The sequence below is a fragment of the Lissotriton helveticus genome, chromosome 2_1, assembly GCF_964261635.1.
Source record: "Lissotriton helveticus chromosome 2_1, aLisHel1.1, whole genome shotgun sequence".
Lineage (NCBI taxonomy): Eukaryota > Metazoa > Chordata > Amphibia > Caudata > Salamandridae > Lissotriton > Lissotriton helveticus.
Genome location: NC_136059.1, coordinates 827,903,760 through 827,921,349, shown reverse-complemented (window position 1 = coordinate 827,921,349; position 17,590 = coordinate 827,903,760). Strand labels below are relative to the sequence as shown.

Genomic DNA, 17,590 nt, shown 5'->3' with positions numbered 1-17,590 from the left:
GAGGTCAGGAATTCCTGTATAGTCTCTGTGGGGGACACTTGTTTCGTATAGACGTTAGCAAGATGCGCAGCCAGGACTTCAAGAATTGGATGTTGCGTATACACTATCTCCCCGTTGCCACCCTGAAGCTATATTATAGGTGTTGTAGGCGACTCCAGTTTACCATTCAGGCCAGCAAAGCTCCCGTTCTATCACCCTGCATATGCAGGCGTCGGTATGCGGTGTATGTACATTTCTTTAGTTTGCGCCAGTCCTTCAACAGGCCTCCTAAGTGGCGCACCACTTCTTCATAACATGGAGGGCCGTGGGACGCTACGCCTCCAATTTTTGTCCCCAAGTTTTTAAGCCGGTTCCAACTGCTGTCGTAACCCATAATATGTCTTAATACATACACCTCTAAGGAGGACCTTCATGGCCTCCCATTTGAACACTCGGCTCAAAGCAGATCCCCAATTTTCTTCAAAGTAAAGTGACAAAGTATCCAAGACCGTAGTCGCATGTTGGGGGGGAGGGGTGAGATCAGTCAGTGCCTCCACTCTAAGGCGCACCCGTGGTATCCCTCCCCACCACAAGACTCAGCAGGACAGACGAGTGATCCGAGAGGTATCTGGGCAAATAGGTGATCCCATCTACCACAGCAGAAGAGAGTTCAGTTGAGAGAAACCAATAGTCCAGGCAGCTAAAAGTCCCAGATGGCAGTGAACGACATGAAAACAATCTCTTTGCAGGATAATGGGCTCTCCAGACATCAAATACTTGCATGTCATGCAGAATATCCCTTAGTGTCCCGGTCATGCAGCATTTAGTATGTGCTTGAGGGGGCTCGCGATCCAACGATCCATCAAGAATACTATTAATGTCACCCCTGCCAATAATATCAGTACACTCAGACAGGGGGTCACAGCTGCCATCACAGCAGGGAAGTAGGCAGGGCAGTCAACGTTAGGGGCATACACATTAATAATACAGATCTCCCTCCCCTCTAACTTTCTGTGTAGAATAACATGGCTCTCCTCGGGATCCACAACATGATATAGATATTGAAATTAGACCCTGGAGCCACCCATATGAGGATCCCACGTGCAAAGCCTGAGTAGGAGGTAGCGTAGAGCTGTCCTCTCCATCACCGCCTCAAGCATGGCAGTGAGCCCCCCCCAAATATGCGTTTCTTGTAGGCATGCCACCGCCTCCCTGTATCGTTTCAGATAAGCGAACACCCGTCTGCGTTTTTCAAAGGCAGCTATACCACAGAGATTCCAGATGAATAACTGTTACGGAGGCAGCCATGAGTCGTAAAATAATTTCACACCACCACAGCTCAGCCACATTACCCTGCACAGCCCCCTCAGCCATTGGAACCTTTCTAGCATTACATAGAACGCAGACATAGAGGCAACGGTAAGAACCCAAACCATAGCATAACAAGTACATTAATCTCTAATCTAACTTCCTCCTTCCCCTTGGGCAGTAACGCCAACCCTTCTAGTCTAACCTCGGACAAGGTAAGGAGTCGCAAGTGCTGCCGCATAACCCAACCAAATTCCAAACAGAGAACAAGGAACCACACTGCCATATTTTCAGTTGATGAGGTGCGAGGCTGGGACCTCCAGCCCCCCCTCAGATGCCATCCTCTGGGGGATAAGCCCCCTGTTGACAGCGCTCAGTTCCATGCTGGACGAATAACCCCTGCATTCAGAACCTTATGCAAACATGTTCCAAGCCTTAAATGGCAACATTTTCATTTGGGCTCTGGTCTATCAATTGATATTGGGATGTCCCATCGGAATCAGGCACATCCTCTGTGGCCTGCAACATCCCATCAGGGCAGACTTGGATCAGTCCCGGGCTCCCAGTCTTACCACGGGATTTCCACTAACTTGGACGCTTCTGATCTCAGGTGGATCTGCCCGACATCGACGATCGGGATGACTCTGTTGAGGGCACCAAACAGGCACCCAAATGTCCTCGGGATTCTAATCAGTAACTCGCCTCCGTGGCCGAGAGAAAAAACTTTGCAGTTAACTTATAGTTTAGCTGGAAAGAGGAGGCTGTACTTGAGATTAAGGTCCCGGAGATGTGATTTTACGACAAGAAACGGTTTCCGCTTGTCCTGTGTGTAGTCAGGGTAAACTAAATAGGGTGACTCTCAAAAAGTAAAGGCCCTCCGGTGAGGATAGCTTGCATGATAGTGTCCCGGTAATTGAAAAGCCAGGCAATAATAGCAATTGGCACCGCTCCAAGTTTAGGCAGGGGGACAAGGACGGTTGTAATCCAGTTTTAAAAAAATAACTCGGCTGAAGGCCCTTCCGGGAAGCCTACAAAACTTGGATTATTCCAACGTGACCTCCCTTCAGAGTCGTCTGCCTGGCCATCTAGCCACACCACCCATTTCTGGAGGTCAAGGACAGTGCCTCGGAGTGTGCGAACCTCCGTTTGTATCATCTCCACTTTTTTGTTCAGTAGTGGTCACCCTGTCCAATAGTTTAAATAGTTCACATCGCAGCATGTTGACATCAATGGCAGCGGTCAATCTTATGGACCATCTCATCCCGCGTAGTTTGGATCGCTACAGCACATCTACCAGAGAGGGGGCGATCTCTGCAGTCTGCTGAATCTCTTTGCTGCGGTCAGTCAAAGTTATCTCCTATAGCCAGTGGTGGCGTATGTTCACTCTAATCGTCACTTCAGTGGTGTCACATCTCACTACCGTGGGCAAATCGCCAATTGAATGACTCCCCGTTGCAGGCACTAACGGCCCCCACATGTTAGGAGGCACGACCGGTGCGGGCAACCAGCTAAGCCCTCGGTCACCTCGTAATCTCCTAGGGACTCTGCCAAGACAACGCGGGCCCCCATCCTAACCCCAGGGAGTGATCATCAGTCTGCAATAGCGCCTCCTAGTTGCCCATGGGGTCTCCACGCTCAGAATCAGTGCTTTTTCCCTCCTTTCAAGCCAGGGTAGTCCCGCTCCCTCCAGGTAGCTCTCCTCCAGCCCACTCCTCAGCAGCTGCCACATATCTAGGGGCCCGGTCCAATTGTCTCCTTTTCTGCGGCACCTGACCTGCGGGCCAGCCTACCCAGGGTCTTTTCCCCCCAGCCGTCACTTCTTAGGCCCTCGCAGATCTCCCGCAGGAAGCTGTCCTGAGTGCAAGAACTGCCACTTCATGTCACCAGGCCTCCGACTTGTGATCCGTTGTCAGTGTATTTCGCTGCCCAGCTCGGCCCTCGCTGAGCAGCTCAGCCTTCGCTGAGCAGCACGAACAATATGGGCCTCTCAGGAGTCTGCACTTCCAACAGTCAGCGCCCTCCAGTCTGTATTGCAGGCTGCCGCCACCCAGGACACCACAAGCACGAGGCAGCACCACCACACAGCTGCCGCGGGCAACCCACGGTCACGGACCCACACGTACAAGGCCTCCCCCTCATCACCGGGGTCCAGCTGGAAAGAGCTCACCACTCTTAGCGTACAAATGGAAGTCTCTCAGGGGCTCACTCACATCCTCCCAAGGCCGGCCCCTTCCCAGGGGCGCGGGGCTCTCCGCTCCACTTCACCACCGCTGCTGACCTCACCTCCCTGTACCAGGTGTCTCAAGGCTGCGTCTCCTCGCCGGATCTCAATTCTCAGTGGCCCTGTGGGAATCACAGGCAGGCAGTTGGGCTGCATCTCCCAGCCTGTTATCTGTGTCGGCGGGACCCGCCAGCCTGTCCAGTCATCCAATTCTCAGGAATTCACCCCAGATTTGATTGTATGAAGTCAGTCCGCCCGGCCCTGCTTGGGGCGGAGAAAATGGTGACGCTTGCCTAACAGCTTGGCGTTCCACCGGAGTTAGTTACATGCTCCGGGTTGTCAGGATTAAGCCCATGGCCGGCCTCAGGGAGAAAGCCGCTGCACGTTTACCTTTCGATAGGGGATTTGATGCAAGGGCACTGCAGGATATTGCCAGATTCCATCCGTGTCAACGGGAGCGCCAGTAGAAGCATCTACTCAGCCATTTTGTTGGGCCACGACCCCCGAAGGGCAACCTAGTTACTTTATTTCTGAAACTTAAATTAACCTTTGAATAAATGTATGCCTGTTTTTTTTACATCTTAATGCTCGTTCCTAGTCCAGTCCGGTGCTGCTATTGACCGAGGGGCTGCGCGTAAAGGTCAGAAGTGCTGCAAACGGCCCCCGGGCCGTACTTTGAGTATCACTGGTCTAAGGTTTCTGCCTCTGGAAACATGACGTTTCATCCAGCTCTAATGGAGTGGGCAAATACATTGTCTGCTAAATTCTAAAGAAGGCCCAAAGTCTTTTAAAAGCATTTGCCAGTACTAATGAATAAAGATACTATCATAAAAAGATATCCATTGTGGCACAGCAGCAGTCACAGACTCTCGACTCAAACTTCATGTTAAAACTTTGACAATCTTGACACATGATACTGAGACTGTTCGACAAATTCGATGAAGTAAGCTACAATATCTGTGATCAATAGTAAACAAAAACATATCGGAGTAAAGAAATGTTGCACGTATTAGTTCAAATGCCACATTTTCGGCTAATTCTGTAGCTCCAAACAGCTCCCTACACTTGACACAAAGGCACACAACTAAGTGCAATAAAAAGCAGCACAATTTAACCCCGGTCATGGGAGAGCAAGCCAAGCATTCTCAATATTTGAAATGCAATACAGGCTGAAAAGCAAAGCCTCCGAGGCGCTTCTAGTTGTAATCCAGCAAATTGCACAGCATCACAGGTCTGCAAGTCACTTTCAATCTTTAATTATGCCCTGGTTTAAAATGTCAAACTTGAGAGGAAAAAGTGACATTAAGTCTGGAACATTAGATCACTTGATGAAAGCTAGAATTATGGCAAAATTGTATGTCATTGACGTTATTGAGCTCACCCAGCTTCTAGAATTAAACTGGCAATTAAGAATTGAACTTACAACAGTAAATAAGAAGGATGTTTTACAGCAATGTGTAATAATCTTTAAACATGGTTCTAAAAGACTGACCTCCAAGGGCTGCAAAACTAGGATCAATGTGCAAAGGATTCCAGTCACCACTGAGTCGATACAATGCAGCCTGCAAAGAAAGAAACAAGGTAGAGATGAGAAAATATCCCTCTAATCATATTCAAGCAAAATGCTTATAATAATTGATATAAAGAGATTGTTAAATACTTTCCTCTGGAATCAACTGAGCTTAACACGGTCATGCAGAGAACAGGTCATGTCGACGTTTTTTATTTCAGACTTTACAAAAACATATCCCCTTCAGTTTATCAAAAGTCATAGATTAAGTACTAAGAAGCCAAAGAACATAGAACTAATACCAACATATCCATAAAACTAGCAGTAGAGCATTACATTCACTTTGCAAACCTTTTGTTTTTTATACCCAAAAAATAAAATTAGAAAATACATACATACACGTACATGCATATTCATTTATAGGCATTCAATAATATTCGGTAAGGCATGTGATTAATGAACAAGTTACTTACCTTCGGTAACGCCTAATCTGATAGAGACTATATCTAGTTTCAGATTCCTTAGCTGAGAATTTCCCCAAGGCGTCAGACTGGATCCGGAAAAAATTTCTGAAGCAGTACGCCTGCGCACCGGTTGGTGGCTTCGATCGGCTTCGCGTCTGTGCCGGAAGTGATTTTGCGGTACTTACATAACGCCAGAAGTGTGAAGCCATGAAAAACACTTACCACTGGTGCGTAAAACCTGGGGCCCTAAAAGGGGTCATCTCCATCCCTAGAAATCCGTTCGTAGAGTAGGGAGGATGGGTGAGCTGGTAAGGAATCTACGGCTACATATAGTCTCTACCAGATAAGGCGTTAACGGAGGTAAGTAATTTTTTCATTTGATAGAGACTTCTGGCTGCAGATTCCTTACCTTAGAATAGATACCCAAGCAATACCATCCCCAGAGGAGGGTCTGCGAACCAATTTCAAACTTGAAAGTCCTGCAGGACCAAATAGGCAAAATGCCCATCCCTGTGCACCTGACTGTCCAGACAGTAATGTTTAGTGAATGTGTGCAGGCAAGCCCACATTTCTGTCTGGCAGATATCCAGGACTGGAACTCCGCATGTTAATGTAGTGGTGGCCACTTTAGCTCTGGTGAAATGAGCCCACAAACCTTCATGAGGTTGCTTCTAGGCAAGTGTGTAACAGATTTCATGCAGAGCACGACCCATCTAGAAACGGTCCGCTTCTGCACTGCCCGACCTTTCTTCGCACCAACACACCCCACAAATAGTTGGTTATCTACCTGGAACTGAGTTGGGCAGGCAAGGCAGAAAGACAATTTTCTCATTGGGTCCAGACAGTGGATTCGCTCCTCTTCCTTAGAGGGATGTGGTGGAGTGAAAAAAGTAGGCAAGGTGATGGATTGGCCTACATGAAAAGGAGTGACCACTTTTGGCATTAAGGAAGCCAGAGTGCAAAGCACTATTTTGTCATGATAGATTGAGAGGTAAGGAGGCTTAGATGATAAGGCCTGCAGCTCACTCACTCTGCGGGCGAATGTAATGGCCAAAAGGAAGGCTGTCTTTAAGGTGAAAGCCTGAGGGGACAAATGGAGAGAGGCTTGACAGGAGCGCACATCAAAAACGTCAAAACCAAATCAAGGTCCCACTGAGGTATAATGAATGACGAAGGAGGGAAGAGAAGAGTAGGACCTTTAAGGAACCTATGTGTAAAAGGGGACTTGAAAAAAGAAGGTTGATCAGGCAACCTCAAGAAGGCAAAAAAAATGGCCGATAGCTAGCTCTCAACAGTGCCCGGAGCAGAGCCCTTCTGGGCAAGAGACATGAAAAAAGCAGAACCTCAGAAAGAGGGGCAGAAAGGGGATCAACAGATTTTTCTGCAAGTTATTTCACAAATGTGTTCAACGGCAGGAGCACATACACCGTGTTAGTAATCGGACGCAAGTGGCCAGAAAACACACTCCACAGCCAGAACAACCGGCCTAAGAAGGCCCAGAATCAATCCAACTCAGGAGTCACTGAGGAGGGGACGGAGGAGGAGGAGGATAAGGCAGAGGAGGAGGACGGAGACCTGCCAAGAGCCTGTGGATGGCGGAGTCGGCCGGGGCATGGAACAACAGGCTACCATCAAACGGAAGGTCGATGAGTTGCTCCCGAATATTCTCAGGGAATACTACGTCGCGAAGCCAAGCATGGCACCGGAGAGCGACTGAGGAAGCCATGGCGTGGCCCAGCACCTCGGAGATGTCCATAGCAGAGCGGAGAATGAACGTCGCAAGCTCCCGGCCATCCATGATGCCGTAAGTCCACCTGACCAGACTCCTGGGACGCTGCAGATCCCAGAGACTCAGCAGAGTCCCACAAACAGGAGGAGGCCCTAGCCAGCATACACAAGGTGTTAAGGGACCGCAGGTCAGCGCTGGTCGAGGCAAACATGTTGCGCCCCAAGAGTCCAGCCAGGGAGCATCTCAGGACGGCGGAGTCAACAGTGGCGGCAGGGAGGGAAAAGCAGTCCGCAAAAGGGGGCTGGTGGCCGAGAGGTGAAGGGAAAGACACGCCGGGTCATGCGGCGCTGGGAGGTGCCGGTGCAGAAGATGCTGAGGCCCCGGGTCCCCTGAAGCAGGACGCCTCCAAGCCCCCATCAAGGAAGAAAGGAGCGAACCTTCAAAGGGAAGTAAGATTTCCCTCCCACCAGAGCCCTGGTGGAAGACCTCCAATAGATGGTCCGCCGGAAAGTGAGCCACCGGATCACCCATGCTTAGGATGACCACAGCCGTGCACACCGCATGAGTGAAGGCCGCACCCGCCTCCGTAGGGCCCCGCGGTGGGGAAAGCAGCTCCTCCGTGGGCGACGGCTGCAAACTAAGGCGGCCGTCCCACAGGCCAAGCGGGACGGGCAAGGGCCAGACCTGAAAGTCAGAAGGAGCTGAAGAATGAGGGACCTGCCGCTCTTCCGACGAACACCTCTGCCTCTGGAAGGGCGGGGAGCCGCCCTTCGATGTCGGTGAAAAAGATACCAACCCGGCGACCAGTCTCCGGGGAGGACGACACCAATATCCAGCCTGCCTCCGGAGAAGGAGCATCCGAAGACGAACCCGCGGTACGACCCCTGTGCGTAGAGTCTGCCGCCTGAGACAGGATGTCGGCACCATCCGGCGTCACCGGGCAAGGTTCTGCCAAGTCACCCCTCACCGGAGACCGGAGCGGGGACCAGAGTGGAGCTGGAGCCGCACCGGCCCTGGGGCGGCGCCGGAATGATGCCGACCCGACCCTCGCGGAGGTATTCACCTGCATGGGGGAACGAGACGGGCCTGGGGAGTGACACGAAGCCCTCCGCCAGCAATGGCCCAGAATGAGGCAAAGATCTCTCGGCAATCCATGTGGCGGTGCCAGGGACGATTCAACCTCCAATTCGCCCTCCGACGAGGCTGCCGTCTGTGGGGAGGGACGAGAGGGGCCCGAAGAGGGATGAGGGGTCCTCACCTGGCCTCGACCCAGCACGGGACGAGGAGGATCCACCGACCCTAGTGGCTCCGCATGGTCCAGCTACTGCGTAGCGGCGTCACCTCGGCCTTAGACAGGACCACCTTGTCAAAGGACCGAGAGGGGCTTGGGGATGCAACTCGAGCCCCGGGGACTTCCCACAACACCACAGGGACTCCCGCAGGAGTTTGCAGCGAGGCAGAGACACCGTGGACTGAAGGAGGTGCCCCAGAGGAGCCACACCCCAACAGCACCACATCCTCGAAGCCTGGATCCGAACCAGTGGGCGGTGGGGCCGGAGCCACCAGCAGTACCGCGGAGGGCCCTGCGCTCTGTCTCTCAGAGATCACAGACAGAGCCGACGACCCACCTAGTTCTAGAACTGCTGCTCACGATGGCGACAGGGGGACATCTGATTACATGGTTCTACAGTGGTCTGACTGCGATGTCTAGGAGACCTCTGGAAGCCCTTTGGGGACGATGGACTGTCAAACTGGGCAGAGAAATCACAGACATTAAGTGGGGCAGATACTGGCGTACCACCAAAAGCAGTCCTGTACCACTGCCTCAAATATATTCAGTACAACTACCCTCGCAGAACATATTTGACGCCACACAGGAACAGGGCAAAATATGGAGGGGAGTCTAAACCGTGCACCAGATGGGCGAAACTAGACACAGATTTTAGAAACATGAATGGGGATGCGTACACCTGCAGTTCTGGGGGCAGTCCTGAAAAAACATACAGCGACCCAGAAAAGTAGGGAAAAGATTCTTGGACCTAGCACTGATACTGGCAAAGAAGAGAATAGCCATGGCCTGGAAATCAACAGGGGGCCTAGAGTTGAGACATGGATCAGGGACGTAACATTGTGGGCTTGCAGACTATGAAGGGAGGAGGCCAGTGTGGGTCCACCGACGCACCTCAGCAGACCTGGGGTCGGAGGTAGTCGATGAATGGAAGAGCCCATCGGACATGGAGACTCAGATAGAGGGACACTGGGTGAAGGGTGGAGACATGGGACAAGGTGAGCCATCTAGGGAGGGCCTGGGAACCGGATGGATGTAGTGACGAGGGATGTGGTGGAGGGGGTGGCGAGGTACGCCTCAGCCGTCCGGCTGTCCTGAGGGACAGATGTGGTTGAACATGGGGAAGAGGCGGGACAGGTGGACTTGTGGGCCTTTCTCCCTCCTCCTTCACTGTTTGTCTGTGTGTCCCCCCCCTTTGATGTGCCCCCCTCCATACTGGGCCCGGGGATGGGTAGGCTACACACCAACTTGCTGCCCACAGTATTGGTAGATACCACCACTGAGACGTAGTTAGATGGTTATGGTTTAGTTATGCAGGAAAAGGAGACAAGGGGACCCTTGTAATCAAAAGGGACCGAGGGTAGTGGTAAATTCTAAGAGACAGCAGTCCCTTACAAGATAAATTAATGTAGGTAGCCACAAAGTTACAATCAAGATTGGGTCTGCTTTTGTCTAAATAGACAATATTTCAATTTTAAATACCAGCAAAACAATATACAATTGGTGAGTGAGCAGGGCGTGAAGGAGTATTGGGAAATCAGCTGATTTCCTTACCACACGCAGGTGACTTAAAAGAGACATACGAAGTGAAATGCAAATTAGTGTAGGTCACACTAAAATGAACATATAGTACTCAACACATTTTTTTATTTTAGTTTTGAGTTTAAGATAATGGTTTTGTTGACGAAGTTTCGAACCCCAACCAGGTTATGGGATCATCATCAGGACTTAAGCATAAAACAAATGCCTGGAAAGTTGCTTGGGTAAGCATGGGAAAGGAAAATGGGGAAGGGAGTGGGGAGAACAAGGGGGAAAGTTAAAATAAACTTGAGGTATGAACATACTTCATTAGATGCGCTGAATTCCACGTTTAAATAGTCACATAAGGAATTGCATAACTATGGAGCCCCAGTGTGGCAATAAAATGGTACAGTTTAAGAGAAAAGAAGGGTGAACATATGCAAACATTTACACTGTATACATTACACAAAAGTGAAACACCACAAGAATTCCAGTGACACCGGCAGCGCAAAAGTCCTAATTATGGGTGATAAGTAGCACGGTTGCCAACAGGTCTAGGCACAGGGCTATGCAAGGGGAGCATCCGCTAGCTATGCGCGTTAAAACCAATTGAGGATTATGGTGGCTCTTGCGTGATTAAAAGAGGCACTGGGAGACGCACGGGGAGACTTACTCTAGGCAAACTACCGAAGGGCGGTCCCAATTGGTAGCAGAGCTGCGTGTAATTGTCTGATTACCTGATACCCCTTCACGCCCTGCTCACTCACTGATTGTATACTGTTTCGATGGTTTGGTTATTGGCATTCCTAGAGGGTAGTTTGGTAGATTTCCACATACTATACACTCACACTGAAACGCTGAATCAACGGGGATGCTCAGGCACAGCTATTGAGAGGGGGAAGGGATATAACTCGCCCACACACCTTTGGCCTACTGTGGTTGTTTTGTGCAGGCTAGGACAGCCCGGCCTTTGTGGCACACACAGCAGAGAGCAGAGAACGTCGGGAGATTGTTGTGGCAGCACATTGTTAGGAGAAAGACTCGGAAATGGTATATCATGTGTTTTTCTACTAAATGGCAATAAAATACCTTTTTTTTTTAACACTGACATTTTAAAGAGGAAATTCAAATCGTTTTCAAACATGAATACGTGGAGTTTTCCAGTGACTTAAACTGTGGCACTGGTGAACGGTATTATAGTGGTTTACTTTATAGTCTAGATTTTGATGACGAATATCTTTAGGGTCACACTCAAAAGGGGCAACTAAAGAGAAAGAACAAAGAAGACTTTGAGGCTGTTTGAGTTTTATTCATATTTTACAGAGGACGATTCATTTTTCTTACCGATTTCAGCTGTATTTCATGCTGAAGTACGTTAATATTCCAGGAGGAAGTACATTTAGACTATTTAATTGGAAAGAATAATTAGGGTATTTCTTTAGAATTGTTAGAATGTTTATGTTTTTGGAGCTGCATAAAAAAGGAATGGCTGGGATTGCCAAGAGGTTTTGAGAATGTTAGTCATAGGACTTTGCTTTAATTCTGTGCTGCTGATGAAAGCTTGGGATTTAAAGAAATATGAGAAATGTGCTTAACATATACAACTCCTTTTGTTTAATAAAATATAGACTTTTTTGGTCACCACCAGGTACGAAAATAATTATTTTCCAGTGTGCACAGCAAGTAAGCGCATTTGACAGTGCACACTGTAGAATGAACTACTTCAACAATTTGTAAATTACAAATGCTGTCTGGAAACAAGACATATGTTCAAAGATAAACTATTTCCAGAATCAAGTCACTCCTTTCCAGGTAAATTTAAGTAGTACAGAAATTATGACAACAGTCTTCTTGACAATGCTTGCAATGCCATAAAATTTTAGAACTGAGAACATATGAAACGGACCTTGAAAGAGACATGAAGTTTAAAATTAGGCTAAGCAACCCAATAAAACATGGTGGTTCTTTACTGCATGCATTGAAAAGGTGTCCAGATTCTTCTCTGTATTTATTAATTTAAAGCGTAACACTTCCTTAAATGAAAAGTATGAACTGGTACTTTTCGGATTAAAAACAAATAATGGAGAAATGGAGGGACAAAGAATTTGGCTCAGAATGAGAGAATTGCATAAAAACTTTGAAGTGAAGAACATGCAGATATTCCTCTGCATAAACACACACAAGCTAATCAACACACTGATCTTATTTTATTTTTAGTAATTTAAAAAGATTTAAATATTAACGTAGCAAGGCATGACTAAAAAAGCTTAATGATATTGTTTGCAGAGTGGCATATAGGTTGCTGATCAATAAAACTACATGTAATTGACTTGACTTTCCATCTCATTTCTTGTTTGTATATCTGATTGTTGTTTCAATAAGTATGGTATGCACTTCCGACATAACAGACTTAATTGAAAATCAATCTCAAATAATTGATCTACAGAATATTATAATCATTATTCCTCAAAGAATAATAATTATTTTTAAATATTCTGTGGATCAAATGTATATTGTGTATACAATATACTGCAGATTAATTATTTGCAGTTAATTTTGACTACTATATAGCAGAATATCTATGGAATGATTGTGGACAAATGTATGTGCTGTCACAGAATGATTCAGTGGGTAGAGAAGAGTTACACTGCTCTTCTGGCGTGAATCCTGATCCCAAAAGGGGAACCCCCTCCTCCCCGGTCCTGGACTCTAGACTGTCATCAGTGTACTACTCCTGAACTCCAGGTGAAAATCCAGAGATTTTGGGTTCCTCACTACTGCAAAGTGGACTCTTCGTGCAGAATGGCAACCGTATGCGCCACTCACCAAGACAAATCTCCAGTGACAATTGCTCTTCCCAACAGTCTGCATCAGCAGCGACAGCCCGCTTTGACCTCCAATGTGATGCTCTAGCGAGGACTGACTCTTCGCAATTCAACCATGACTGCCTGAGACACCACACGTGCTCCTCGTTCTGACAATAATCTCCTTGAGGTGTCGGCCAGTGCACTCCAACTGCACCGCCTGGCATGGATTTGGGCTCAGCAAGGTAAAGCTCTTCAGTGGGACGAATTTGGTTCCTGTATCTGATCCAGACTCTGTCGCATTCGACCTGAACTTGTGACGTTATCCCCATACGCTGCGACCAGAAAACTGCAAGTGGTGCGTAAAGGTCTTATTCCTTGAAATGTTAAAAATCCATAACTACGGTTCTACTGATAGGATTTTTGTTGGTTTGGTGTCATATTTTTTAATGTACTCTTTCTAAATTAGGCTGGGGTTTGTATTTTGTTGTATTTTTACTTTATTAATGTTTGAGCACGGTATAAATACTTTACACGTTGCCTCTAAATTAAGCCTGACTGCTTTGTGCCAAACTAGAAGAAGGTTAAACACAGGTTTATTTAGTGACTTTTGCAGTTCACTCTGTCAATCATTATGTTTATTACTTGAGTGGAGTTCTCACCTTCCTCATCTTCTAAACTATTTCTTACACCTGTGCCTCCAGGATTATTTCACCATATTTTGGCAAAGAAAGCCAGAGCAGATGCCCCACGAACTTAAAAGTGGAGGATGAATATTAACTTGTGAGAAAGCCCACACCAGTGATTGTGGGGGGAGGGGGTTGTTCTCCACTCTAGAACAATGTTGAAAAAAATAAGTTGCAAATGGTACATTTTAAAGCACATTTGAGAAAGCAAAAAGGGTTTTAAAGCAATTATTAATGTGTACTCTTGAAGAACAAGTTACTTCCCTTCGGTAATGCTTTTTCTGGTGGATACAGTATCTGCCTGTGGATTCCTCACCTTATGATTCCTCACCTTATGAATATCCCCTGTGCCAGCATTCCGTGGAAATTTTTCCTAGCTCTCCATGCCGACGAGGTCGTCACAATACCAAGGCTACGCACGCGGCTACGCATGACATCACCGGCGCCTTAAGAGGACCACGTTGGCGTGATGACGTCAGTTCCACCCATTTTTTCCGTGCCACTGAGGCAAATGGGCGGACCAACCATAGAAACAATGCATACATAGCACACAGTATTCGAACATATATACACACAGTGTAAAGTGAAATAGGAAAACATAGAAAGCACAAATTTCCTATAAACCTACACAAAGGCAAATAGAGGCAACACAAAATGACAATATGAAATACCATATTAACCAATACCTCTTTTTAAGGTATAAGAGGGTGGACAACGGGGAGGAGGGTGGGTCAGTGAGGAATCCACAGGCAGATACTGTATCCACCTGAAAAAGCGTTACCAAAGGTAAGTAACTTGTTCTTCTGATGGATACATCTGCCTGTAGATTCCTCACCTTATGAATTGAATCCCACAGCAGTCCCATCCCCAGAGGAGTGTGTCCACCCTACTATACCAAAAAGTCGTGCAAAACAGAGTGCGCAAAATGACCATCCCTCCTCACTTCGGAATCCAAGCAGTAATGCTTCGCGAAAGTGTGGAGGGAGGCCCAAGTTGCGGCGTTACATATGTACAATACAGGAACACCCCTGGACAAGGCAGAAGTAGAAGATTTAGCCCTGGTGGAGTGAGCTCTAATGCCTTCAAGAGGCTCCTTACCAGCCAGAGCATAGCAGATCTTGATGCACAAGATGATCCACCTGGATAAAGTGCGCGTGTGCGCCGCCTTGCCCTTCATGCGTCCAACGTAGCCCACAAAGCGCTGATTGTCCTGCCGCAAGTCCTTTGTTCTATCCAGATAGAAACTAATCGCCCTCTTAGGATCCAATCAGTGAAGCCTCTCCTCCTCCTTGGAAGGGTGAGGGGGGAGGATAGAAAGTAGGGAGGGTAATGGGCTGTCCTAGATGGAAGAGAGTTACCACCTTAGGCAGAAAAGCAGCCCTGGTCCTGAAGACCATCCTTTCAGCATGTATGGTCAGAAAAGGAGGCTTTGAACTCAAACCTTGAAGCGCACTCACCCTCCTAGTCGAGGTGATAGCCACAAGGAATACCGTTTTGAATGACAGCAGTCTCAAAGGATAACTTTGCAAAGGTTCATAAGGAGAACCCATCAAGAAAGTTAAAACCAGATTTAAATCCCACTGGGGCATAATAAAAGGAGTGGGCGGAAACATGTTAGTAAGCCCCTTAATGAACCTTAAAACAATCGGAGATTTGAAACGAGACGGCTGATCAGGCAAACAAAGAAATGCTGATAAAGCCGACAAATATCCTTTAACAGTAGCCACAGCACAACCCTGCTGGGCTAAATGCAGCGAAAAACAAAGAATATCAGAAAGATGCCCTTTTAAGGGCTCAATAGACTTCTATCCACACCATTTCACAAATTTTGACCACGTATAGGAGTAAATAGACTTGGTGGAGTGTCGCCTGGCCGATAATACAACATCCACCAAGTCAGGTGGGAGAGAGAAAGAATTCCAGTTGCCCCGTTCAATCTCCAGGCATGAAGGTACAGGCTCTGGTACGGAGCGGATGGTGTGACGAAAGGTGAAGGAGGTCTGTGTACCACACCCTTCTTGGCCAATCCAGGGCGATCAATATAACTTGGCCTTGGTATTGGCGAATCTTCCTCAGAACCCGAGGAATCAAGGGTATGGGAGGGAACTCGTAAAGGAGTTGTGAGCTCCAACTCAACTGAAAAGCGTCCCCCAATGCTCCCTGCCTCGGAAACTGGAGACTGCAGAAAGACTTGCAATGCGCGTTCTCAGGAGTGGCAAACAGGTCCACCTGAGGAGTTCCCCACGTCTGAAAGATGTGTTGAACTACCTCAGGATAAAGCTTCCACTCGTAATCGGTGGAAAACTGCTGACTGAGACTGTCTGCATGGACGTTCATCACCCCGACCAGATGACTTGCCATCAAGCAAATCCGATGGTCCTGAGCCCAAGACCAGAGCCTCTTTGCAAAGACGGTACAACCCTACTCCTCCCTGCTTGTTGACATACCACATCGCAGCAGTGTTGTCCGTCAGGACTTGAACCAACTGACTGCAAAGGGAAGGGAGAAAAGCCTTGAGCACCAAACGTATCGCCCGCAATTCCAGAACATTGATATGAAGCAATCTTTCCTCTGTAGACCAAAGACCCTTGATCTCCAGATCCCCCAGATGAGGACCTCACCCTAGGGTAGAGGCATCGTTATCACAGGGGCTACCGATGGAGGAAGATGAAAGGGCTTTCCTTGAGGCAGATTGCCCTCCATGCTCCACCAAGACAGATCCGCCGCAGCTTTCCTGGAGATCCTGACTGACTCCCTGAGATCTCCGTTGTGTTGATACCACTGCCTCCAGAGACACCACTGGACCGCCCTTATGTGCCAGCGTGAATGGTTAACCAACAGAATGAGAGAAGCGAACAGACCGAGCAGGCGAAGGACCTTCAGAATTGGGACAACGGCTTCTTTGTAAAACAAGGGAATCATTTCCTGAATGTCAAGAACCCTTTGCGGAGGCGGGAAAGCTCGACACACAGTGGTATCCAGTACTACCCCTATGGACAGGTTGCGCTGTGAAGGCACTAGGTGAGACTTGGGTACATTTATCGAAAAACCCAATTTGTACAACAGCTGAATTGTTACCTGCAGATGATGACGCACCATCTCTGGCGACTCTGCCTTCGAAATCCCCGACCTTCTGAGATGGGTTGCCATCATCTTGGTGAAGACTCGAGGTGCAGTAGTAAGACTAAACGGAAGGACCGCAAACTGATAGTGTTGCGACCCAACCGTAAATCGGAGATACTTCCTGTGCAACTTCAGGATCGGGATGTGAAAATGCGCATCCATTAAGTCGATGGACACCATCCAGTCCTCTTGCTGCAGCGCCTGAAGAACCTGTGCTAGGGTGAGCATCTTGAACCTCTCCTGCTTGAGAAACAGATCCAGAAAAGCGCATACCCTGCCATCCTTCTTGGGAATCAGGAAATACCGGGAGTAGCATCCCTGACCCTTTTCCTGCTCCGGAACCACCTCTATCGCACCCTTTTGTAATAGTGCAAGAACCTCCTTCTGAAGGAGAATTAAATGATCCTCTGTACAAAAACCTTAGCAAGGAGGATAAGGAGGAGGAAATTCCCTGAAGGAAAGGGAATACCCACTTTCTACCAGATCTAAAACCTAAAGGTCCAAAGTGATCAATTTCCAATCCTGTAGAAAATGGGTAAGCCGGCCTCCCACGGGACCTACATGATCCAGAATGGCGGATCTAGTGCTGCTTTCCTGCATTACCAGGAGGGGTTGGGCAGGTAGAGGAGGAGGAGGAAGAAGGTTGACACCAGGCTCCACAAAGGCAACCTCTGCCTTTACCCCTATAGGACTTGTACAAGGGGTTTTGTTGCTGCTGCTGTTGCTGAGGCTGTCGGAAACTTCGGAAGGAAGACTTCCCGAAGCCACGGTATCATTTAGAACTATTACCTCTCGCCTGAGTCTGCAGACCCAAAGACTTTGACGTGGCCTTACTGTCCTTAAATCATTGCAGGGCGGAATCAGCCTTCTCTCCAAAAAGTTTAGACCCATCAAAAGGCAGATCAAGAAGGGCACCCTGCACATTGGGAGAGAACACAGAAGACCTCAACCATGCAT

At 48.1% G+C, this 17,590-nt stretch overlaps 1 protein-coding gene across 1 annotated transcript in view; it reads right to left on the bottom strand.

Moving 5' to 3' along the window:
* HSD17B4 (hydroxysteroid 17-beta dehydrogenase 4) overlaps positions 1 to 17,590 on the bottom strand; it is an 867,876-nt gene that overhangs the window by 196,194 nt on the left and 654,092 nt on the right. The window contains exon 18 of the mRNA XM_078675560.1: positions 5,001 to 5,070. Coding sequence (XP_078531686.1) covers positions 5,001 to 5,070 — 70 coding nt within the window. The remainder of the gene's footprint in view (positions 1 to 5,000; positions 5,071 to 17,590) is intronic.